Below are 27,360 nucleotides of genomic sequence, written 5' to 3'. Positions count from 1 at the left end.
TCAAGCTATCCAGGTTGGAGAGATAGCCCTCCGCACTGGTGAAAATCCAACGCCTCCAGGCGGCTCCGACGCAGTCTCCCAGGACGCCAATATGGCGCCGGGACCCAGGCCCGTCAAGGCCACGACTTCCTCGCCAGACGAGAAACAGGACTTGATGTCCTTTGACAGTGACGATGATCCCGCCCCCGACGGACGTAACGCTCCCTCGGACCAATCCCAGACGGCCACGATCCCTGCCAAGCCCTATAAGGCAAAGCTTCGCCGGACCCCCCCCCCCCCCGCTTCCTCTCCCTCCGCCCCTGCTTCCGAAGCGGCCCCGCCCCTGCGGGAGGTTCCGCCCCTATATCCCTCCCTTCAAGCCTATCGCTGCCCGCCTCCACCCCCAGATCCGCCCCAAAATGGCTCCGGGACTGACGAGTCTGCCGGGGGGGGGGGGCACTGCGGGGCGGCTCTGGGTGCCCCCCTCCTTACATTCCTCCGGGCCCCAACACTCCCGCTCTGGTATATCCTGTTGTTGATCCCCAAAAGGAACTCCGGGACAAAATAGATTTCCTCAAAGAACAGATAAGGTTAGAAAAGGAACATCAAGAACTTATTACCCAGCTTGAAGGTTTAAGAACAGGCAAGGCCCATGAAAATGTCCCTAGAGAAGACACCCTTAAGCCACGACCCCCCATTAGAGGGGCGACCCCCAGGGTGCCATCTGGATCAAGGGTACCCCTAGAACTTGAACCTGTGGAAGCCTTCCCTGTAACTGAGACTGCTGACACACAGGGTCAGGCATGGAGACACCATAGCGGCTTTGATTTCAAGGTTATTAAAGAGCTTAAAACGGCTGCGGCTCAATACGGGGCCACTGCACCTTACACCATGGCTATTTTAGAATCGGTGGCAGAAAATTGGCTCACCCCAATTGATTGACAGACCCTGGCCCGCGCCACCCTTGCAGGAGGTGATTATTTGTTATGGAAATCTGAATATGTTGAAAATTGCCGAGAAACTGCTAGGCGCAATGCTCAGGCGGGGAATGGATGGGTGCTTGACATGCTCCTTGGGGAGGGGGCCTACGCCGCTAACGACCAACAGATGTAATTTGATGCGGGGTTGTATGCCCAGATTCAGACCGCAGCCACTAGGGCCTGGAGAAAACTCCCCTCCAAAGGAGACATAAGTGCCTCCCTCACTAATATCTGGCAGGGGCCAGACGAGCCGTTTGCGGACTTTGTCCACCGCCTTCTCACGGCGGCAGGCCGGATTTTTGGGAGCGCGGAGACGGGGACAGATTTCGTTAAACAGCTTGCTTTTGAGAACGCCAACGCCGCCTGTCAGGCCGCTATCTGCCCCTATAAAAAGAAAACTGACCTTTCCGGCTACATTCGCCTTTGCTCTGAGATTGGGGCCACCTACCAAGAGGGCCTTGCCATGGCAGCTGCCATGCAAGGCTTCACAGTCAAACAATTCCTGCAGCGCCACGTCGGCAATAAGTGCTTCCGGTGTGGGGTCACCGGCCATTTTGCTAGAGAATGCCCGACCGCTAAAATGCAGGGCCCCAACGCTCCGCCCCCAGGGCCCTGCCCCCGATGCAATCGGGGGAGGCATTGGGCGAGTGAGTGCCGATCCAAAACTGATGCCCAGGGCCGACCCCTCCCCCCTCCCCAGGGTTCAAATTCGGGAAACGGGAAAGGGGGCCAGCCCCTGGCCCCCAATTCCAAACAAATTTACGGGGCGCTCAATTTTGCTCCAGTAAACAGCAATCCATTTCAGACCTCGTCAGAGCCACAAAAGGAAGTGCCGGATTGGACCTCAGTGCTACCACCCACACAGTATTGACCCCAGAAATGGGAGTCCAGGCCCTCGCCACAGGAATTTTTGGACCCCTCCCTAAAGAGACTTTTGGCCTCATAGTAGGCAGAAGCAGCACCACCATGAGTGGACTGTTGGTATACCCAAGAGTGATTGATAACAACTACTCCGGGGAAATTAAAGTTATGGTTTCTTCCCCCAAAGTTATTAACACCATTCAATCAGGCCAAAGATTTGCTCAATTGTTACTCCTTCCCCTTCTCTCTACCTCTAATAAGACTCTTAACAACGCCCGAGGCAGCCAGGGATTCAGCTCATCCGATGTCTACTGGTCGGAGATACTTTCAACACAAAAGCCTCTCATGACCTTGTGGTTAGATGGGAGACAGTTTTCTGGATCGGTAGACACTGGGGCTGACGTAACTATCATAAAGGGAGAAGACTGGCCTCGGGTGTGGCCATTAAAGGACACCCTCACCCATCTCAGGGGTATAGGTCAAAGTCAAAATCCTAAACAAAGTGCCAAAGATCTGACCTGGAGGGACCAAGATGGTAATCAGGGCACCATTCAACCTTATATCATCTCCGGGTTGCCTGTCAATCTATGGGGGAGAAACCTATTATCACAAATGGGGCTAATTATTTCCAGCCCCAATGAAATTGTCACTATGCAGATGTTTAAAAATGGGTACATTCCAGGAACAGGGTTAGGAAAACACCCTACAAGCCTTACTCGCCCCATTGAGCCCGTCCCTCGGCCCCCTCGAGCAGGGTTAGGCCATTTTCCATAGGGGTCATTGACACTCCTGCGGTCCATGCTGAAAAGATCACCTGGCTCTCAGATGATCCAGTATGGGTCGATCAGTGGCCCCTTTCCAAGGAAAAGTTATTAGCAGCTCAACAGCTGGTGCAGGAACAGCTTCATGCTGGCCATATCATTCCTAGCCATTCCCCTTGGAATACTCCCATTTTTGTCATTAAAAAACGGTTGGGAAAATGGAGGCTCTTGCAAGATCTCAGAGCAGTCAACAAAACCATGGTACTTATGGGAGCCTTACAACCCGGTCTTCCCTCACCGGTAGCCATCCCCCTTGAATACTATAAGGTTGTCATTGATCTAAAAGACTGTTTTTTCACCATTCCCTTACATCCCGCTGATCAAAAACGCTTCACATTTAGCCTTCCAGCGACCAATTTCTGTGCCCCAATGCAGCGCTTTCAATGGCTAGTGCTGCCCCAAGGCATGGCCAATAGTCCCACCCTGTGTCAGTCATTTGTAACCGCAGCTCTCCAATCCACCCGAGACAATTGGCCTCAAATGTATATTATCCATTACATGGATGATATCCTCGTGGCGGGACAATTAGGAAGTGAGGTTTTAGCTTGTTATGCTGACCTTCGGCGGGCCCTTAAATCTCGTGGCCTCCAGATTGCCCCTGATAAGGTTCAACTAAAAGACCCTTACAGTTACCTCGGATTTCAGATAAAGGGATGTCACATTTCCTCCCAAAAGCTTACCTTACGACTGGACAATCTTAAAACTCTAAATGACTTCCAAAAATTGCTCGGAGACATTAATTGGCTTATGCCCTATTTAAAACTCACCAAACGTGACCTAAAGCATCTCTATGATACCCTACAAGGTGATAGCCACCCCACTTCACCTCGGGAGCTCACTGCCGAGGGGCGCAAAGCCATTAGCACGGTAAAACAAGCCATCCAAAATCAAACAATTATCTTTATAGATTATAACTCTCCTTTACAGTATATCATCTGCAAAACCTCTCTTTCTCCCACTGCTGTCTTTTGGCAAACCGCTCCCCTTTTGTGGGTTCATCTCCCAGTTTCCCCTAAGCGGGTCTTTTATCCCTATTTTGTTGCAGTTGCAGACCTGGTTATTTTAGGCAGAGACCATGGAAAGATGTACTTTGGAAAAGAACCTGATGTCATTATCCAACCCTACCCTAAAGATCAGATCGATTGGCTTATGCAGACTACCGATTCCTGGCCAATTGCTCTCGCTTCTTATTCAGGGTTACTGGACAATCACTATCCTCCCAACAAACTCATTGACTTTGCCAACAGACATGACTTCATTTTCCCGAAAGTCACTTCTTGTTCTCCTCTGCCAGAAGCCCTATCCGTTTTTACAGATGGTTCTTCCACCGGGATGGCTGCCTATGTGTGGGACGATAACATTGTCCAGTTCCAAACCGCCCACTCTTCGGCCCAATTAACTGAGCTACAGGCAGTCATAGCGGTCTTTTCTGCATTCCCTGCCCGAGCTTTTAATCTCTTTACTGACAGTGCTTACATTGCTCAATCTGTCCCCTTATTAGAGACATGCGGACTGATCAAACTTGCTTCTCAGACTGGTGGTCTTTTCCTCCAATTACAAGATCTAATCAGAAAAAGATCCAAATCCTTTTTCATTGGGCACCTTCGTGCCCACTCTAACCTACCTGGCCCACTCGCAGAGGGCAACCGCTTAGCAGACCTAGCCACAAGACCGCAGGCTTTTGCCTGTTCAATAAATGCTGATGCCCCCATTCCGATTGACCAGGCACAAAAGGCACACCAATTACATCATCTTAATGCTCACACACTTCACCTTATGTATAAGCTTACTAGAAAACAAGCTAGACAAATTGTTAAGGCCTGCCCTACGTGCACTCTTCATCTTCCTACACCTCATCTGGGAGTTAATCCTCGTGGCTTAATTCCAAATGCCCTATGGCAAATGGACGTCACACACTACCCTGAATTTGGCATTCTTAAGTATATACATGTCAACATTGATACCTGTAGTGGATTCATATTTGCCACCCTACAGTCTGGGAAAACTACTAAACATGTCATCGCTCATCTCCTCATTACTTTCTCAGTACTTGGATGTCCACAACAAATTAAAACAGACAATGGTCCAGGCTATACCAGCTCTGGCTTCTCAAAGTTTTGCAAACAATTTGAAATAACACACATAACGGGAATCCCATATAATCCTCAGGGACAAGGCATTATAGAAAGGGCTAATCTCACACTCAAAATTACTTTAGACAAAATAAAAAAGGGGGAATGGTACCCTACCAAGGGGTCTCCTAGAAACCTGATATCACATGCACTATTTATTCTTAACTTCTTAAATTTGGATGCCAAAGGTTTATCTGCAGCCAATCGTTTCTGGCAACCAGAGATGCAATGACAATTTGCCTCGGTGATGTGGAAAGACCCCCTGGACCACTCATGGCACGGGCCCAATCCTGTACTTATCTGGGGCCGAGGATCGGTGTGTATTTACTCCAAGGAAATGAAGTCAGCCAGGTGGCTCCCAGAACACCTAGTAAAACAAGTTGATAGGCGTGCTGATGATGCCGATGACCTGACGTTGTCCAATCTTAACCAGTTAACAATGGCGCCTACAATTACAATCTAATAATCATCAAGAGTATAGTATAATTCAATTTGGCTAGTTGTGTTTGGGTGCACCCTAGTTTTATACGCTGTCTTATATGTTTGTCTATTGTCTGTTGTTTGTGTTCGTACAGTTGAGCTCAATATGTTCCTTCCTCTTCAAAGGATATTCGCCTATTGTTAAATTGACTTATAGATAATATTATTAAACTAAAGACATGCTTTTCTTCCCAGGTTGTTAATTGATCAAAGTACCACTGAAATTTATTTTATGAAAGTGACGTGCATTGTCACCCACACGCAACAATCAAATTGCAATTAACAGTTATAAAATAAAAAGATATATATTCTTAATTGTTTGTCAAAACGATTATAGATGGGAACTCCCTTTGATGAATATAGAAGTGGCCACCCAGAAAATGATTATTCTGGTCTTAATTCATTAAAGGGACCCCCTAGTAAATTTTATATTATATAATCTTATGGGAGACATATCACAATGAATATTATCTAAATATGTTATAAATTGATTGTATTGGTTGTCCTTGATATTTAAGCACTGAATATGTTGTTACAAAACGTTCATATTGGTTAAGTTCTGAATATGTTATTGTAGCATGTCCACATTGGTTATCTTCAAAAGCTTAATCAGGGTAGCTTAACTCTCTTATTCACAATCTAGCCTTAAATGAACATTGCTGTTTTTATGCCAACAAATCTGGGATCGTCAGGGGAAAAATTCGCGAACTTCAAGAAGATTTGAACAGAAGACGACAAGAACTCATACAAAATCCCCTTTGGACTGGCCTCAATGGTTTTCTCCCCTATCTCCTCCCTTTGTTGGGGCCCCTATTGGGTCTACTCTTGCTCATTTCTTTAGGGCCCATACTTTATAACAAAATCGTGGCCTTCCTAAAAGCCCAAATCGAGGCAATAAAAACAGCGCCCAAACAGGTCCATTATAATCGGTTAGCCATGGCTGATCAGGATGAGTACCTGGTGAGAGGGCTGGCAAGCCGATGACGGGCAACTGAGCAAGCGTGCCATGCTATGAAAAAGGCCCTCGTGTGCCGCCTAAGACAGGTGCCAGAGCTTTAATTCTCTGGTTAACCGAGGACGGGTAAGGTGCATGGTGCAGACACGTTTGTTGCTCTGACCCAAGACAGGCTCAGCCCCCGCAGGCTTGGCTCTCCTGACGCCTTTCTTCTAATTATAATTTTAAAGGGAGGACCTGTGGGGGGCCTTGCCCCCCCCCCCGCTGGAATTCTTGAGTGCCTATTACGGACATGCTCGGGCTTGTTGCAGATCTACCCGGCAACAAGGAAGTAGCCCCAGTACACTCCTCTTGCTCCTCCCCTCTCGCCCTACGGTATATATGTTGTAGCAGCTTCCGCAATAAACGAGACTTGATCAGAAACCTGTCTTGTCTCCATCTCTCGTGTCCCCTGTCCCCTCTCATCCTCGCTCCCCCTCTAGGGTCTCCGTTGACTTACCCGCGGGCCGGGCCATTTGTGTTTAGGTTAAATTGTAATACATCAATAATTATTTTGTGCTGCAACATATATAAGTTCAAGTGACACATAGAAAAACATGTTTCAAAATTTAGGCTCAAAAAACAAGATGTAGGGAGTCCTGATTGCTTGCCATAGCCCGGTTTAACGTTCCACTTAAACTGGCATCACTGGAGACCACTGAACCACCACCTTATGTATCTATAGCTGAAAGGTACAGACCACCTGATTCAACTGCTCTGAAAATGAGGCACAGCCTTGCCAGTGTGAAAATGAATCTGTTCTCAGTGCATCTTCTGCAAAGTGTGCATAACTGCGCTGATGCCCACCAGTAGAACTTTAGGCTTTCTCTGCAGGGCGAACTCATCACTGGACCACCTGAGCAAAAGTTGCTAGAGGCACCCAGTAGCAAAGCTGGCCTGTCTCTCCTCAGAATCTTACATCCAAGTGCTCGGAGGAAGCTTCAGTCCCTGAATACATCAATCATGTTTCAAAAAAAACTAATAGGACAGAGAAAAACACAGCATTGGTTGCTGAAGTAGCACTTCCAGGGGTCTGGAAAAAGAGCTGGTGGCATTAGAGTAAGCAGATGAAGGAAGGATAACAAGTGTGAATGCCTGATAAGGTTTGTAAGTCCCACAAAACTGCAGCTGGGATTTAGTTATCTTAGCATGAGTAACAGTGCTCCACAGAGCTCTTTATTACATTTACTTTGATTTCTTTACACTATGTGATTCCTGCATATCTAATCACTGAACTCTAAAACTCCATCTGGATACTCAGCTGATGTGGCTCAACCGCAACTATAGATATTCCCGCCAAAGAATATTTCTAACATTCTTACCTAAGGGATACTTCACTTCTTAATAATTCTTATAGAATTATATGCTATCATCTGCCCTTGCATTACCACTTTTTTTTTTCCCCCACTCACTATGTAGCCCAGGCTGGCCTTGAACTCACTGCAATCCTCCTGATTGCCTCCCAAGTGCAGGGATTACAAGCATGTGACACCACACCCAGACGGATTACCACTTCTTAAAAGAGGCAGCAAGTCCCCCAGAGGGATGCCAAATACCACCTAATGATAAATTCGCATTTTAAGCTTTGTAATGAAATGCAATGCTTCACACATCTATTCTTACTGTGGTTATATATTATTGGTGATGACACAGTAACATCAGTGTTTTGAGACTTTAATGAGTGCAAGGCTTGGTAAACTCCTTCAAATTCAAGACACTGTGAGGTTAATATTATTTTCAGTTTAGAGATGAGGAAATCAGAGCTCATAATATTTAGCAACTTGATAAGGATCACATTGTTAAGAAAAGGTACAGTGTGATTCAATGGTGTATCTGTCAGATCTCAGAAAGAAAAAAACACCTCCTACTCTTAATCATCATGGTTTAACAGAGCTTTATCTTAGTTGGACCAACAATGCTTTGTGGGTTTTACATTCCACACTGAATGCTTTCCTCAGGAGGTATCTAGACAAAGCTGCATGTTAGAAAAAGCATAAATTTTACCCTTTAGGCAAAATGGATGCAAGAACTTGCAGGAACTTCCATAATATCCACGGTGACATGTGGTAGCCTATCCCATCAGGAGAGAAAATGAAAATTGTGTTCCTAAATAATAAGTGAATTCCCACATTTCCAACTTGGGCTTTTGAAGCCTCCTCCAAATAACTGTTGTTTGTACAGAGTAGAGGATAAGTAGAGTGACAGTAGAAGTAGCAGACCTAGGTTCAAACTTAAATTCTACTTTGGTCAAGTTACTTACCTCTCTACACCTTACATTTCTCATCCATAAAATGGCATTATAATGATGTAAAAGTATTAGTTCTCTTTTAATTTTAGCCATTTGAATAAACACATCATTGTGGTTTTAATTTCCATTTATCTTGTGGCTACAGATGTTAAGTATGCTTATTTGCCATTGGTGTATCCTCTTTGGCAAATTGCTCTAATTTTACCCATATTTTAAAAATTAGATTGTTGTTCCTCTTAGTATTGAGTTTTGAGAGTTTTAAAAGTAAATTCTGGAGATTCCACCTCAGCCCAGAAAAAATGGCTGCTCTAAAGAAATCAACCAATAGGACCGGGGATTTAGCTCAGTGGTTCCACCGCCTGCCTCAAAAGCACAAGGTCCTGAGTTCAATCCCCGATTGTGGGGAGAAAAGAACCCTTCTCCATTGTTGGTGGGAGTGCAGACTGGTGCAACCACTGTGGAAATCAGTATGGAGATACCTCAAAAAATTAGGATTAGGGCCAGGGATTTAGCTCAGAGGTACTGCTGCCTGCTTTGCAAGCGCAAGGTCCTGAGTTCGATCCCTGGTACCAAAAAAAAAAAAAAAAAGCTAGGATTAGAGGTCTCATTTGACCCAGCTATTCCTTTGCTGGGTACCTTCCCAAAAGAATTAAAAGAATCATACCACAGTGATATGTGCACAGCCATGTTCATAGCAGCACAGTGTGTAATGGCTAAAGCTTGGAAACAGCCCAATCGCCCATCAACTGGAAACTGGATAAAGATGTGGGTTTTTTTTTATAAAATGGAGTACTACTCAGCCATAAAGAATGAGAAACTAGAGTCATTTATAGCTAATAGCTAAATGGATGTACATTGAGGACATACTCTTTTTTTTAGTTCTTTTATTGGTACATTTTAGGTATACAATTCGTTTACATTTTAGGTATACAATTCTTTTACATTTATCATTGGGTGTTTGTATCTGTACATGATGTATCTTGGTTCTTATTTTTTTTCCCCATTACTAGTGCGCCCTTCACCCGTTCCGCCCTTCCCTATTTACATAGATTTCATTTCCATTTTTTTTTCTTTTCTCATAGTTTTTCCTTTCCCTCTTTTCTTTTCCCCTTCCCCTCCCTTCACTCCTTCGTCTTTGGACCTTTCTTCCTATTTCAAATTATCAATTATTCATTTTAATCATTTTAACTCTTATTTACACTATCAGTTTCTCACACTACAGAAACTATTCGCTATTTACACATGTGTCCCATTTATTTCACTTAAAGTATGGCCTCGATATGCAACTCTTAAGTGAAATAAACAGGGCATGCATATGTAAATACCAAATAGTTTCTCTGGTGTGAGAAACTAAAAGTATAAATAAGGATCAAAATGTATGATTGATAACGTGAAATAGGAAGAAAAGGTTCAAAGGAGGAAGGGAAAGTGGGAGGGGTAGGGGAAAGGAAAGAAGGGAAAGGAAAAATTATGAGAAAATGAAAAAATGGAAACAAAGTCTTTGTAAATAGGGAAGGGTGGAGGGGTTGAAGGGATGGCAGGAGAAGGGGGAAAAAATAAGAACCAATATATATCATGTAAAGGTACAAGATACCAATGGTGAAAGTAACTGTATTGTATACCTAAAATGTACCAATAAACTTAATAAAAAAAAAGTAAGTCCTGGATATAACCAAGTGCTAGTGATGATAGAGAACCAGAACTCTCACATGTTGCCAGTAGGAATAGAAAATTATACAACCACTTTGAAAAACTTCTTGGCAGTTGATGAAAAAGTAAAACACCCACCTACAGGATTACCAGGCCATTCTACTCCTAGGTTTTACTCAAGAGAAATGAAAACAAATGTCTAAAAGAAAACACTTGCATGTAAATATTCATACCAACTTTATCAGTAATAGCCTCAAACTAGAACCCTAATGTCATCAACAGCTTAATGAATAAACTATAGTATAGCCAGCCAATGGAACATTAATCACCCATAAAAAGCAATAAGGTACTGATAAATACTACAGCATGGATAAGTCTCAAAATAATTACACTGAATGAAAAAAGTCAGAAAAGAACTTATGATCCCATTTAAGTAAAATTCTAGAAAGTGCAAACTAATCCACAATGACAGAAGCAGGTCAGCTGATGCCTGGGTACAGGAAGAGGGACACAGGACTGAGAGAGAAGAAAGAAAAAAGGACGAAAGGAAACCAGCAGAGATATGGATATCTTCATTTTCTTCATTATGGTGATAGTTTCCTGGTGTGTATACACACATGTCAAAATATACCAAATTATATACTTTAAATATGTGTAGTTTATCTGTCATTCACCCTTAAAGTCTTAAAATTTTATTACTTCTAAACATTCCCTTTGCCTATAATTGCTTCAGATACAGAAAAATCCCCAGCAATTAGGCTTGTAATACATGGTCCTGCCTGCCTTCTTGACTAAGATGACCCATTTGACATCAGGCCACTAAAGGTGAGAAACAAAGAGTCCAATGTTCTATAGAAAAGGTCCATTATCTTCTGCTTCTAAGGTCCCTGGGGGTCCTTGGTCTGGCTCATCCAAAAGCTGGTTGTTTTAAATTCAGATTTCAAGATCTGAGTCTTCATCAATAAATTCTAGCCAGAATTAGCTTATGTTGTCTGGAACCTGGAGGAAAAAATGAAATTTACATTTAATTCATTTCATTATTATTTATCAAGCTTTTTATCACAAATGGCCATATCCCTACTTGAAAAAACAAAAACAAAAAAATCCACCATTTTTTAATCAGGTAGATGGGTCATTCATCCATGCTTACAATGAATAAACTTTTATCTAGTGGTGCATTATGTGACAGGCACTGTACCAGACATTATCACATTTTATTCAAATGACATTAAAGCCCGTATAGCAGTCCCATATGTATGGTTGAGAAAGCTTAGGCTCAAGGGTTCAGTTACTTGCTTAAAGTCAAAATTTTCCTGGTAGATACTGGATCTAGGATTTAAGCCCAGAGCTGTCTAACTCTGGAAGCCACACTTCTCCATTATCCACATTCTGTTTGTTGGTAGTAGTAAGCCCTTATATCAATGAGTTCCCAATGTCCAGTCACTGTGGCTTGTGGATTTGGGAGTCTGTCATTCCAAGATGTTTTCTTGGTTCTGTCTCATGGCTAACAAGACTATCTACTGACTGTACCTCAAAGGCATGGCCCTAAAGGAATGGGTTCTGAGAAAGAATGAACTATCTATTCTGGAGAGCGTATTGATGTCTGTTACCTAGTAATGGCTCTTAGTCTTGAGTGACAAAGGAGTAGCACAATCCTGAAAATAAAAATGGTCAATGTCAGTCATAGGAAATGCCCAAGCAATGCCGCCTGGTTACAAATCAAAAGATAATGGGGCCGCAATGCCATCCTGGACATTGAACACTAATGCAAAGCTTACATTCAAAGCTGCATCTTCACGTGGATACAACACAAACTATTTTGGTAGCACGGGTTCAAGTTAAAAAGACCTCACAAAATGTTCTTTTCTTCAGGAAAGTGAGTCTCCAGAGCAGGAGATTTTCATATTCTATTTTAGAGATTTCAGTATAGTTTGGTGTGTTACTCTTGAATTGAAAATAAAATGAAAGGAAGAAATCCATAGATCTTTACCTATATATTCTTCCTTGTGATCTAATTATAGAAATATGAAATTTGTCCAAAATTCATGTGCACTGAAAATCACCAGTGTCCTTTGTAAAAGAAAAAAATCAAATCAACCATTAAATAATCTGATAATGTTAAGCAAAAGTATATATATCTACATGATAAAATTGTGCATACAATAAAAGTATTTTCAAACACTAAAAAAGTATTTTCAAACACATAGGATAATATCTGTGATTTGCTAAATAATAAAAAATAGGGTACAAAAATAATTAAGCAGTCTGATCCTAAAATGTGTGGTATATGTGAATATGTGCGTGTGTGTGTGTGTGTGTATGTGTGGTGGGGGGGGGTTACTGGGGATTGTACCCAGGATCTCATGCATGCTAGGCCACCATATTCCTAAACATTAAAGGCAGTGATAGATGAGTATAGGTAAAACGTTTTCCCTCTTACTTTTATATCTTATCCATTATATATGCTAAACATAATATGGTATCCCAGATTAGATGCTAGAACAGAAAAAAGACACATAAGTGGAAAAACTTGTAAAATCTGAATAAAGTCTGTAGTTTAATCAATAGTAATATACCAATGTTAATATCTTAGTTTTAATATACTATCACTATGTAAGATGTTAATTTTAGGGGAGGCTGAGTGAAAAGTATATAGGAACTTTATTCTATCACTGCAATTTTATAAATATAAAATTATTTTTTGAAATATTTTTAAAATGCACACATGGCAAGCCACAGTAGGAATCACAGTAGAAGAAACACTATTCTTCATTATTTGTTAGGGTTGCAATAACTTAACACACTTAAGCTATTTTATTTCCTAGCTGTATCTTATTCATACACCTAGCTTTTAACTTGTTATGCTCTAAAGCTCTTCTAGGCTTCTCTGATATTTTCCAAATAGCATATAACCCAATACTAGGCTAAGGATATGCAAGCAAGATTGACAAGATCACTGATTGGTTGACTTGTCTTGAAAAAGAAGACACTAACAGAAACATCAAAAGGCTCATTATTATGTTCCTTTTGTCCTTTCTTCAAGAGCTTATACATAATTTCCATGTGCATTTTAGATGAATGATAGAAAGTATTAACAAATTAATTCATTCGAACAACATGCAATTGAAGTTTTAGGCCAAAGATATCTAGTATTTGCCCTTCATAAGGATCAGCTTATATAATAAGCATTTTATGTCAGTCAAGAGAGAGCTTCTGAGGCAATACCTAACAAGTATCAATGTAGGCTTCACTGCAATTAGTATTTCCATGAGGTCCTCTCCCATAGTATTGCCATTTTGCATTCTCGACTATGACCATTTACTTCTTCCTTCAAAGTTACACAAACAACAAAATTCTTCCCAGAGGTTTGAAATCAAATTTTCAAACATCAGTTCAAAAAAATCTCACATCAAGGCATACTTAGTTGTCTTGACCGGCTGTGAAGTAAATGACAAGTATTTCATTACTATTGAAAAAAGAAAAGAAAAAACACTAAAATTCATAATTGGTTTCTCTTTTGCCTTTTGGTATAAATTAAAATAGATTCAAAGTGATTCTGGTAAAGCCAAGCACTCGCTTACATCCCAGCAGGATTTCTTGAGTGGGGATGAATGAGGGGAGGCAGTGAGTGCACTGGGAGCCACACTACTCACGTGTTCGGATGGCACATGTCCACAGAGCAGCCACCTGTGTGCCCCTGCAAACAAAAGGAGGCAGCTGTTGTGAGTTCCCAACTCAGAACACAAGTGCCTATTTAATCACATATAAGAAGTTGATTTGCATCGCTTCTCGGGCTTTTGGCTAAGATCAAGTGTAGAAGTTGATTTGAAAGAAAATGCAACCCAACATCTGTAAGGATATCTGTTAGGCTTTTGACCACATTCATATTTTAAATGCTATTTTAAAGTGCTTTTTACAGTGTTTAAAATTAAAGAAATACATAATATAAATAAAGAGTAAAATAAAAGACAGATAATAGGAAGTAAGGAGATAGATCTTTCTCAAACGGAAAGATGATCCAGAGATGGAGAGACAAGGAAGGGGGAGAGAGAGGGGGATTAAAAGAATTAGATGTGTTATATACATGTACAAACACCCTAAAACAAATGTACTCACTATGTACTGCAAACATGTACTAATAAAAATTTAAAAACTAAAGAGTGGCTTTTTTTCCAAATGCAATCTTACAATTTATTCTGGTATCTAGAAATTTTTCTGAGTGTTAACCATGTGGCAGAAAGTGCACTGGTACTGTAATTAATAAAATAGATTCTGTACCTATGCACAAGACATTAGTTGTAGAGACAAACAATATGTCAAGTGAACACTAAAAATGAATTATAAAGAGTACAAAGTGCATGAAATAAACAGGACACTGGGTGAGAAGGGAACCCACTAGATAAGGAGAGTAAAGAAAGATTGTTTGAGGCAGTTACATTTAATAGAGAGAGGCAGTATTTACCTAGAGACAGTTCTTTTCTTCCATGCTATCCTTGTAGAGATATGCATATTTCTGATCCATCATGGAGACGTAGAGGCATTCAGAAGTGTCGAGCAGATTTCACTAAAATTTGGAGATGTCTGGCATAGAAGTGAAAGGTCACATCATCAAGATTATATCATTTCATAGAAGACAGCCATCATCTATATATCAAGAAATGGGGCCCAAGGCAGCACTTTTTTCCATACTTTTCCATGACTCCATCCCCCTCACTTACAGAATATTGCAAAATCTGTGATCACTTGCCACTTCCCACATATTATTCACCATTAACATAAATCAAGGTTTCACATTTGTAATTTATGTTTTAGCACTTAGACAATTCCTTGCTAGTTATTTTAAATAGATAAATCAAATCAAAATTTTGTTCATAATATATTAGAAATGTCATAAGACCCCTGATTTATTTAACAATGTCTAGCATTTTTTTATCTTCATTTATTTCAAGTGTTTAGGAAGACAAATGGCTAGCTGGCTCATCCTGCTCTTATTTTTATTCCTTCATTTAGGAGATTATATCTCAACTACAAAATCATTTTTAATAATGAGATATGCAATTTTTTAACTGTTGATTTTTTCAAAGAATAGACATGATTAAGATTAATTCATGCAGTTCCAGATATATTCAAATAATTGATTAGTCTGAACAGCACATTTGATTCATGTCTGATAGTCAAGCTTTTATATTTTAACCTCATCCATACATACAGAAATTTACTCTTATTTACTTAAAAGCCAAACCAGCCTAGGCAACAGAAAGAAATGACTGTGGATTGAACATTGCTAGGGAGACCATACCAATGACCCAGCTTACAAATTGTACACATTCACAGGAAGGTGTAGAATACAACAGTTTAACATGGTAAGACAAAGACAAAAATGTGCACATGGACTACACAGAGGTTCTTCCAAAGGTAGAATGGATGCGTGCCAGAAGATAAAGATTGAATACATAGAAACCCCTGAAAGGAAAAGATAAAATCTGGATAAGGATAAAGAAGAGTAGAAGGGACAATTTGGTGTTCCAGCAAAGAGCTGTTTATACTAAGTCTCAAGTCAGAGACAGAGTCTCAATTTTAGGAACCAACTTATTCATATTTTCTACCTAGAAAGTCTGAGGGGCAACAGGTTGGTGACTGACCTTGGAAATAATTACCTTTTTCATTTGTCTTTGAATAATTTTCATCCTCCCTGATTGATGAGCATATATATATATAATATGTATATGCACATATGTATAATACATAATAGACGCTGATGAAAATTCAGCTAAAGCATATAATGGAGCTACCCCCCTGGCATTTTAGAACAGATAGCTTCCCATTATAGGCCCTTAACATTTCAATATTTTAGTATTTATGCAATAATTATATTAAGTTACAATGCTGAAAAACAAACTAAGATTTGTAACAAAATTAAAAATAAACCATGAAAGAAAGTTTTCAAAATGCAAATGGAAATTAGTTTAATAGTTCCTCCGGCAGATGTTTGTCATTTCTACGCAATGTTGACTAAATTTAACAAAACGGAGATAAGGGGAAAAACTTAGCTAGACTTAGCAATTAAGTCATTTGATCTAGAAAAAGCTCAGGATCTTCAGTTCCTGCACAAGGAAATTTATTAAAGAATATGGCTAGTCTAATATGCTATTCTTTCTAGCCTAGGTTTTTCTACACCTAAAAGATACAGACCAAGAACATTTATAGGAATTTTTAAAACTACTGTAGTTCTTTGCATAAACTCAGAACTAAAAGACCATCCTCCTTTCAATTTCATTTTTCTTATTGTTCAAAACAAAAAGACGATGCTGTTCTCTCCTCTCATTTATCATAGTTTGCCAATACTGCATCACATGCATTACTTGTACCCACACTACTCCTTCCTACACATTACCTCTACTAAGTCTACCCACATTATAGAACCATCAAAAGAACAGTAAGAACCAGATAGCAAAAGAAACAATGCTACAGAGTGTGAGTTTAAATATTTATACATTTTTTAAAAAAGAAAAAGAACTGCTTGCTATGTTCAAAGAGGCATGCATGGGGACAACTGGGAAAAAATAAAACAGTAACAAGGATTCTCAGTAACAGCTAATACATGGCAAAACCCTTTCTTAAGAGAAATAAAGAAAAATGGTTAACAGTCAAACTTAAATTGGGCCAAGATCAAGGGATCAAAAATAATTTTAATCACAAACATAGAACTAGACAATTGAATGTTGAGACTTTTCCATTTCCGAGTGCTCATTTTCTCTAACTGATCTTCCAGTGATGTTGCCTATGCCATACCCTGGTAATAGATAAAACAAATGAGCAGCCAGAAGTTAAAAGAATGAAGACAGTCTATAATCCTACAGCTCAAAGTCAAAATTCAAAGTCTCTATTACAGAGCCTGTCTAATGAAATAAAAGAGAAAATTTGATACTTGAAATTAGACCTGAAAGGTTAACCCGTTACAGCACTTCACAGCTCTCTTCTCTCTGAAGCTGTCCTCATGCACCACTTCAGTCCATGTTCTTACTAACACAATCTAGAACTGTCTCTGGCATATATTTGAGAAATATAATGGAAACTGAATTTAGCACTTCCAGTTGTAAAGTTGGTAGAGAAAACTGCTGTGGGACCTTCTGTCTTCTTGCCTATTGACTCTAGGACTTTACCAACATAATGTGAAGAGTCTATGGGTTGGAATAGTCAGGCAAACCAGGACATAGAAGATCCAACTTTGCCCAGTGATCTAAAAGGAAAGTCATGTTTTATACTTTCTGGGAACCAGAGAGAAATGGAAATTGCTCTACCTCTCTTAATTTCCGGATAATTCTGGGAGTTTCACATAACAGACATGCCTTTGGTCTGTTTGGTGGGACACATGGTATTTATGGCCATGAAGAGATGCCTCAAACACCACATAAAATACATGGAGGAATGTGTTATAGGGAGATGATAAGTGCCCTATCCCCCTGCTTCCTCATTGTGCCCAGGGAACCATTTTGATGGTACCAGACTCACTAGGCCTTAGTGCTTTAAAAATGGCCTTCCATATTTATACTCCAAAAAGAGAAACTTCATTTAAACTACCTAAAATTAGGGTATAGGGGCAAAATACAGGTGTGTGTTTCAGCCATAATCTGTAAACACTGGAAACAACCTGTAAACCAAAACACCCAATGTCTAAGTGAAGCATTTTTCCTCAATTCTTCCTTTCAAATTCAGGTTTTTCTTGAGTTTTCAATAATTTTCAAGACAAAGTATTCCAGTAATTCCTAGTTTTATTTTGTTTGCTTGTTTGTTTGTTTTTGAGGCAGGATCTCACCATGTAGTCTGGGGTGGTCTTGAACTCATTATGTATCCCAGGCTGGCCTTGAACTTGCAGCAATTCTCCTGCCTCAGTCCCCTAAGTGCTGGGATTACAGGCCTCCACCACCATGTCTGGCAATTCCCAGTTTTGTACCAAAGTTGAAGGGGCTAAAAGGAAACTTGTTAGTGTTATAACATAGGGTGGTATTCAATAGCAGAAGGTGGTGTCAGCACAAATCCAGTTAGAGGCATCAATACAAATGGGCTAACGAACATGTAAAGAAGCCGCGTATGTAAGAGGCTCTCTAGGAGAAAAAGAAAGGCTTATGATCTTGTAAAACGTTCTGAGAGAAAAGGCTAAATTTGATCCCAAATTGAAACATACCATCCTTACCTAATATTCTTCCTTAAAGATTGAGCCACAATTGTATTAAGTCCTTCATATCTAACCACCAATTAAAATGAATACAGTAGATAAAGAAATATGTTAAATGATACCTTAAAAAATCAATCACACTCAGAATGCTGGGACAATGTATAGAACCTGTTTTTTCCAACAAATTGATGTTAGTGAAGTGTGTGTGTGTGCGTGTGTGTGCATGTGTAGTCTTTAGAATGAAACTTTAATGACATAACAATGAATTGCAATGTTTGAACCATATTCAGATCTTAATTTGCACAAAATGAATGTGAAAATTCACACCTGTGATAATCAGTTAAATTTCAGCATGGACCTTAGATGAGGGTCATAGAGTTTTCAATGACTTTGGGAGAAAAAAATCCTTATCTATTATAAGTCTATTCTAAAGTATTTACAAGTGAAAGGGCATAGTACTTGAAATTTTCTCTAATATTCTCAAGAAAAATGGGAGGTGACACAAGATATACAAAATGTTGATTATTGTTAAAACTGAATTATAGCTACATGTGAGTCTCTTCTAGTATCTTCTGAACATTTCAATATTTCCATAATTAGTTTTTAAAAGCCAACAGATTAACATTTATCTTTAAAATGTACATAAATACAGTATAATCATTATACTATACCTCAACACAAATGGAAATAATCTAAATGTTTTTCGGTACCACAGTTTTCTTAAAACTATAAGTATGATAAACAAATTTGATGAACAATATGCAGTCATTAAAATGACAACATGAGAGACAATAACAAAGAAAATGCCTAATCAGTATATTTAGAATGAGGACTAGATACATATTGTGATCATACTTTTTAAAATATGTGTGAATATAAACAGAGTAGAAGAGTATATCAGAAAAAATAAAATAAATTGATATGTGTTAAAGTATGGTGAATTTTTTATTAGTTATAAAGTATGCTTCTAAAACAAAAAGCTGACATAAATAAAATATGAAGAATTATTAAGGACCTACATATGCTAAAATGTGGCATGATACAGTACAAATTGTACTTATTTAAACAATCTGAGAATGTTTATCTCTAAAATTAATATATCTACCTTTCAGGAATAGTGCAAAGGATTAGAGTTGTGAGCAACCAGCTAAGTGAATGCCTCTCATATACATGGGACAAAGTACACACTTAATTATCAGTCCTTAGTACTACTACCATATTAAAGGTGGGAGAGTTGTGAGAAAATAAAAAAGGGAAGTGAGCTTGAGAGTGAAAAGGGCACTGAGTCTTATGGTAGCATAGCTTTCACACTGAAATTAAGACAGGGCAAAATGCCTTAGAAGACTTTGAAATCTTGCTGGGCGCCAGATGGAGACAAGGGTTAGCTGGAGAGGTCAGAGACTTGTACGGCCTTCCTTCACAGTGAGCAGCAGGGAGGTAAAAAGGCCACCCTGCAGAAAGAAGGGGACAGCCATGTGACACCATGCTGTGCTCAAAGCACTCTGCAGTTCTAGGTAAAACCTGCAAGCCCTGAGGAAGAGAGAGATAAGCATGAAGGGAGAAAACTAAGACAAAGTACCTAGAGGATTCCAGATCTGAATTGGGTACAAGGAAAGAATTAAGGTGTGTTATGTACATGTACCAACTCCTCACGATGAATGTAATCATTATGTACTGCAAACGTACTAATAAAAACTTTGAAAAACATGGGTAAATTCATATGAGATAAAAAGTGAATAGGGTACAAGGAATGTTCAAGAACTTTGTATAAGACTAATGAGACTGAGCTTTCTAGCAGTTACAGGCAATGCCGAACAGGCATTGTTCCTGTAGATGATAAGAGTTTCAGGACTCAAATGACCTGACATTCATGTAAGATTGTCTCAGCCTGTCTATTCAACACGATGGAAAAGTTAGGTCCAGAAAGCAGAAGTCTCTGGGAACTATGGCATGGTTCTCTGGTAAAGCTACACCTAGAACTCTGGTTTACAAACCCTGAGTCCAGGGCTCTTATTTCACCTCATGAAGCCACCTCCACATGGATGCCCCAATACCATCATCAAGCTTTTACCGACATTATTAAACATATGTAGCTTCCCACAACTTAAAGCATGCAAATAACATACAAGCACGTATTGTTTTTGTTAATATCTTTCACATCAAAAGCTCTCTACTGACTTCAAGTTATTTCCTTGCATTTAACAAAAAAGAATACTGCATATTGAACATCTGTTCAGCAAATATTTCTTCAGCACCTACTCTGTGTCAGGCACATAAAAACAGTGGCACAGATCCTGTCATCAAGAAGCCTGTACTGCACACTGAAGAGGATGAGCATGCATATAAATCAGAGCATCCTATAAATACACTTTGTTTAATGTGCCATGGAATTAAGAGCATAGAACTCATGCACCTGAGAAGGGAGAAAAGGAACAGTAAGATCTGATGCTGGAGCAGATGCTAAGGTGATCAACAGGCAGGAACAAGAAGGTGGCCAGTTCCAAGAATATGGGCCTGCCAAGGTAGTTCTGTGAAAGTCAGTGAAGTCTGAAACAGAATTAGCAGAAAATACAGTCACCGTAAAAGGTGGGTGGGGCTTGTGGGGATAAAAGTTCTAATCGGGCAAACTGGCAGCAAAGTCAGAAAGAAAGTAGAAACCAACCTCTTTAAAGTTGGAAAGAAAGACTCTTTAAAAGAGAAGAAATTTATTAGGGGTCTGTGACCCCTAACTATAATCATGTGATTAAAAATGTCATCAGCTGGGAGTAGTGGTACATACCTGTAATCCTAGGTACTTGGGAGGCTGAGGCAGGTGGATCACAAGTTTGAGGCCAGACCAGGGATTTAGCTCAATGGTTCCACCGCCTGCCTCACAAGCCCAAGGTCCCGAGTTCAATCCCTGGTACCAAAAAAAAAAGGTTTGAGGCCAGCCTGGGCAATTTAGTAAGACCATGTGTCAAAATACAAAAAAAAATTTTAAAGGACTGGGGATGTAGCTCAGTGGAAGAGTACTTTTCTACCACATGCAAAGCCCTTAGTTCAATCTTAATATCACAATAAATTAAAAAATAGATAAAAATGAATCATCATGAGCTAAATCATAAGAAGCCTTCAAAAACAATGTGTGATCTTGTTTGGATTCCAGGAGCTGCTACAAAAACATTTACATTTTGAGGTGCTCATCTTAGAGTGGGAATAATGATTCTGGCTTCTTGACAAAAGACCCTCCCCATTTTTTCTGGAAACACGGCTCTTTTCAATTAGCTTCTTCCTCCACCCCTTACATTAGAGATCAATTGTACTTAGACTGAAATTCCAACTAAACATACTTGGCCTCTGTAGTGTGGCCACTTTGGTTCTGTGTCTCTCCAACAAATGACCCTTCAAAACCATCCAACCATAGGGACCCTCCTCGGAAGAACAGCCGCCATTTGTATTAAATCATATGGGTACATTTTTACAAGGGGAAACTATTAATACAGCTTCAAATGAAAAGTCTGAGGAAGCTGCAAGAAACACTATGTGTCACACACAAAGGTCCCTGTGGAAATGGGCTTCTTAGAAGCAAAAAACACAGAGAGCTAACATTGTTGAGGACCTACTATGCCCCAGGAACCACATTAAAGACATGTGTTAGTTTTCTTTCCTTCTTTTATTCAGTTTTATTCTTTTAAATATCTCATATACATATTACATCATTTCTACTGAGGATGAATTTGGAAATGATTAGAGCAAGGAGACTCTTCAATCTAGAATGACGAAAACCTATTCCTTTAAATCCCATACTCTTTCTGAAAGCACCTACCATTCTTCAGGTGATACAGCATTTAAGGATACACATGGACATGAACACTACTCTTTCTTAAATACATGGTGAATGAAAAATCCTAAATACTCTGGTAAGTTTTGCCTTATAAACACATTCTTGTTTTCAAAATTAGACAATTGAGAAAAGTGGGTGCTGGCAAGAGGATGAGCCCAGGAAGAAGTTAAGAATGCACTAGGAGGACTTCACACATGCATCTGGCAAACTCTCCTGAGAGCCCAGCAGCCCTGGCTACTGATTTGCATTCTTCTCAGCTGCATACTTGCCTGTGTCTATTAGACTATTAAAATATTAATGGGGTCTTGGTATCTGTCATTATTAATTTTGGAAAGGAATAAGGACATGCCAACCTATGGTATTGATAAATTTGCAGAATATGTTAATCCTAACATTCATTATTCAGCTAAATTACTATTTTTTTAGATGGTTTTTCTCCACTAATCATTTTTTATATTTAACAATTTTTCATCTCCAACAAAGCATTTCCTTAGAAATCTACTTATGAATGTACTTTTATAATGTTTTTACAGCAATAATTTACTCAACAATTGTTACACCCTATCATATAGTGACAAAATTTTCTGATATATATAGACTTAAGCTAAGAAATGAGTAATTATTAAAACTGGAATTAAAATAATATTTTCCTAGTTTTATTTTTTAATTTATGCTATTGATTGGTTCATTGGTTGGTGGGTTTTGTTATGGTAAAGCCACCAAGCTCCAAGGCCCACTCTTCAGGCCATGAGGAGACTGAAGAAAGGTTCCCTCAGCTCCATAACTGAGCTTTTGACACCAGTATCTTCACTCCAGGGTTTGTGGAAATTAGCTGCTTTCTGGTAGCAGAGACTATGCACAGACTAGAGAGAACTAAGCTATCTTTCAAAGAAAAATCAAGACACATAGTCTGAAGGGGGTGGTCTGCATTTAAAATGAGAAAGCCGAAGTCAAAAGTTAAATAACTTCCCAAGAACATGTAGCAAGAACTGACACACATGAAGATCTAATCTTTTCTAATTCCAGAACTTTGAAATGTGGCAAATTTAGATTTGGGGTATGTATTTAACAAAGGCAAATTCAGATATTACCTTTTGTCAGAGTGTAAGACTCAAATATAATTTAAAAGGTAACTAACAAGTATTTTTCTTATCACCTAAAAGCTTCAACACAAGTTACATACAGAAGAAGAGAACAACAGATGCAGTCCTTGGAAAGTAATCACAAATTCCCACTGGTTGATGATTCCTACCCTCATTCACAGAAGTGCCACCACACCTACACTGTTTCCCAGTCATTTTGTGCTCCTCAGACTATTTTCTTTTTTTTTTTCCTCCCCCATTAAGTTTATTGGTACATTTTAGGTATAAAATACCTTTACATACATCATTGGGATCTTGTACCATTACATGAGTATCTTGGTTCTTATTTTTCTCCCCTTCCCTTGCCCTCCCTTCACCCCTCCCATCCTTCCCTATTTGCAAAGATTTTGTTTCCATTTTTTTCCTTTTCTCATACTTTTTCTTTTTCCTACCTATATGACAACAGCAGGCTCATAAACATTTTAACTGATAAATTATATCAAACATTTAAAGCAGAAAAAAAAAAGGAACACTTCTCCCTTCATTTTAGGAAAGCAACATTGTGCTAATTCTAAAACTGGATAAAGATAATAGAAGAAAAAAGTATGAACATAGATAGAAATTTGTTTAACAAAACAAACTATTAGAAGTCAGATCTGGCGGGATGTAGAAAGTGGTTTTGTTATAGGGATGGCAGTGTTGGTTCAGCATTGGAAGATCCACCCCCAAAAGTCATCATTTTAACAGAGGAAAGGAAAAAGCCATATGATCCTGTCACTAGTTGGAGAAAAAGTATCGGACTAAATTCCACAGCTGTTCATGGTAAAAGCTATCAGGAGACTAGAAGTAGAACAGAACCTTTTCAACAGATTAAAGCCATGTACTCCATACTTCCAGTGAAAATGCCTTACATGAATGGAGAAGATACAATGCTTTCTCCTTAAGGTGGGGAACAAGGGCAGATATGCTTACTCTTCATCTGTCCATTAAACTTTGAAACCTAGGCCCAAACCAAAATAGTCCTCAGACTATTTTCAACTATCATTTCCAAAAGATTGGGACTTCATACATCCAAAATGGCATGGTGGTAACAAAATGTATAAGCGACAGTCTTAAATTAGAAAGGCTTATTCTTCTCACATAATCACATATAGTACTACGCATATGTAAATGCTGGAGATGAATCAATGCTCAGTCCAGACTTCAGATAGCTCTGTTACTACTGACTAGAGCACCACAGCCCTCCAAGGAGAGGGCTCTGATGAAAGGGTGAGGGATGCAGGTGCAAACAGGAAATAGTTTGGTTGATTGCCTTATCACCATCACTATTTATGAAATACTTCTTAACGTGGCTTCAAGCAGAAACAGAAATGTTTTCAATTTGGAAGTTGAAATTGCCTCAGTCGCAGTTTACTAAGCTGCCTACCATAACTCAGATAGTAATATGTCTACTTTTTTTTTTTAACATGGCCAGCCCTGCTCTTCATGGCACAGACTACAAAATGACAAGTTAAAATAGTAACAATAGGCTTCTTCGATTGTCCCTCGTAGCCTACAACTAAAATGCAAAAACAAAACGAAAAAACATTGACGGAGGCATTTTCAACTTTCAATATTGTGCAATTCATGTTTAAATTTATCATCTACATCTCATCTCATGACCTTGAAAAAGCTCAATATTTCTATTGTAAAATGTAAATCCCAGCCTATCTCCCCAAAGCATTCAATGATGAATTATGTGAGGGAAACATCATACAAAATACACTTGATCTTAGCCAAAAGGCCGAGAAGCGATCATCATACAAAATAGACTGCTCCAGAAACAGGATTTTGTAATTAACCCATAATTTTCCGCAAACTCCTTTGTGCTTTCTACTCCTATCATTAGAAATCTTCTAAAAATCAGTTATTTTCCCAACCTTGATGTTTAGAATATAACTGAAATTTTCTTGGCTGAATGAATTCACCCTTTGTGGATTAATTTAGCACTCTGGAGTCAGTGATTTGTCCATGTTGCTGCAAGAATAGAAAGTATAATAGTACAAGAGAGTGTTGACACCATAAGCATCCTAAAAGTTGCAATTTTCTCTTTAATTCCTGGCACACTTTCTCTTCTGATTGACCTCTTCCTCTAAAAGCCTAAATTAAGGGATGGCCGGGATGATTGAGTGTAGTGTGGGTTAAAAGATGAAGAACATGGCTAGCAAGACTCTCAATTGGTACTTGTTCCATTAAGGACTGAACTGCTAATACTCCTCATGTCAAAGTTCTAAAAAATTATTATTACTGCATATTTGATATGAACCTTTTTGAAGACAGTGGTTCTTTTTGTCTCAACTTTACTATCTTTGCCATAATAATGCAACTGGGTCATGCTAGGGACTGAGTTGTACCGCCTCAAAATTCATTTGTTGAAGTCTTGACTTCTTTTTTTTTTGGTACTGGGGATCGAACTCGGGTCCTTGGGCTTGCGCAGCAGGTGACGAGAAGTCCTGACTTCTAATGTGATGGATGGTATTTGGAGGTGGGGCCTTTGGGAGGTAATTAGGTTTAGATGAGGTCACGATGGTGGGGCCCTCAGGATGAGATGTGTATAATTATAAGAGGAGGATGTCGCGTAAGCACACAGAGGGATGACCACTGTCTGCAAACTAGACGAAAAGACCTCACCAGAGCTAATATGCTGGCACCCTGATGTTGGACTTCAGTCCCCAGAACTGTAAGAAAATAAATTTTTGTTGTTTAAGCCACCAGGTCTATGGTATTTTGTTATGGCAGGCCTAGCTAAGCCAAGAGGACATGCATATTTTGGGAAACATCATTTCCACAAAAGCAGAATAGTTCTAAATGCAGTGGATAGTTATTTTATCTCATTCATACTTATGAAAGTTTCCTTTAACACTGCTTGGCCAGAGTCCAACGCTCCCACCCTTTGAACAGCAAAGAGCAGCATACAATCTGAGGAACAAGTGAGTGAACACAGTCCTTTTCTGTAGATGAAGCCATCAGTTCAACTCTCTGCACGTGATAACCTACTCCAACTGCAGCAGGCAAGATCAAGTGCTCCTGGTTCCTTCATTAAGGAGCTGGGAGCTGGGGATTTAGCTCAATGGTTCCACCGCCTGCCTCACAAGAGCAAGGTTCCGAGTTTGATCCCTGGTGCCAGAAAAAAAGAAAAAAAAGAGCTGGGCCCTGCCAACCAGGGAGCAGACTGTGGGCTGGATATATGTCTACTGCAGCTCTTCTATACCTGCTCTCATCTTGCAACTTACACTCTCCACACCTTCACAGTACCTGGTAAGCTGACGTGAATTAAATGAAGAGATCACTGGCCTGCAACAAAGAGTAACTTAAGAGAAAAAGAAAACTGCTAAATTCCATTCTACAAGTCAGGTTTGTCCAGTTCCTACTTTGTGAAATGTGATGCTTTCTACTTGGCTCTACATGGTTTTGTCAGGTTGGGGGCTCATGTAGGGCTGAGATGCAGAGCTCGGTTTACCAGCTGTCCCTGGTCAAAAGTGAAGGTGTTCTCAGAGAGCAGTTTCCAATAACCTAACAATTTTCCTTTGCTATTAAAAAAAAAGAAGAAGAATAAAAAGTCAATGCCATGCACGAAGTACAGAGATGGAAATGAAAGATCTGCCTAGTGCTGCAATATTTATTTTTTAATAAAACTGATTTGGATCAATTTGAGATAACTGCTGGGAGTACAAGCTTTTACTTTTAGATACATCATTTGTTTTTGTCTCTGATCTGGGCTCGAAAGGAACATTGCCAGTGTTTTTCCAGTGGCGAGTTTAGTTCTAGAAGAGTTAAAATAAGAAATCCTACCTGTTTAATCTGCCAGAAAACACATGAGAAGAGCAATCAGCTCTGAGAAGAGTTGCTCTGAATGAGGTACGCCTGGCGGCTTTGGGCCATGCTGTTTGTCAGTCTTTCAAAATTCAAGTCATTACCAGATGCTGATCTACTATAATATTGTGATATTTTATCTGATTACACTTACCTGATTGTGCCTTATCTGCTATTTGCCTTTCCATTCTTCCATGTATATTAAATGCAGGTGCTTTTATTATTCTGAGAGCTCAAAAGTGTTGACTGTTCTGAATATAAATGGGGATATTATAACATTAA

General features: G+C 39.5%; 1 protein-coding gene across 1 annotated transcript; it reads right to left on the bottom strand.

Annotated features, from left to right (window-relative positions):
• Nucleotides 1-354: 354 nt before the first annotated feature.
• Nucleotides 355-27,360, bottom strand: LOC110347740 (uncharacterized). The gene is made up of 3 exons (XM_087183821.1): nucleotides 27,233-27,360; nucleotides 14,608-14,726; nucleotides 355-13,842 (listed from the first exon to the last, which is right to left on the bottom strand). The coding sequence occupies exon 3, from the start codon at nucleotides 1,597-1,599 to the stop codon at nucleotides 964-966; it is 636 nt and encodes a 211-aa protein (XP_087039947.1). The 5' UTR covers nucleotides 1,600-13,842; nucleotides 14,608-14,726; nucleotides 27,233-27,360; the 3' UTR covers nucleotides 355-963.

Source organism: Heterocephalus glaber, unplaced genomic scaffold, assembly GCF_053883595.1.
Source record: "Heterocephalus glaber isolate CG9 unplaced genomic scaffold, H.glaber_assembly_v1.0 deba00001481, whole genome shotgun sequence".
In the NCBI taxonomy this organism is placed as follows: Eukaryota; Metazoa; Chordata; class Mammalia; order Rodentia; family Bathyergidae; genus Heterocephalus; species Heterocephalus glaber.
The sequence above is the reverse complement of the archived record's forward strand: the minus strand, read 5'-3'. Positions and strand labels throughout refer to the sequence as shown.

Excerpts from the sequence above, each read along its gene's own strand:
- LOC110347740 (XM_087183821.1), bottom strand. The coding sequence starts at position 1,599 with ATGCCTCCCCCGATTGCATCGGGGGCAGGGCCCTGGGGGCGGAGCGTT.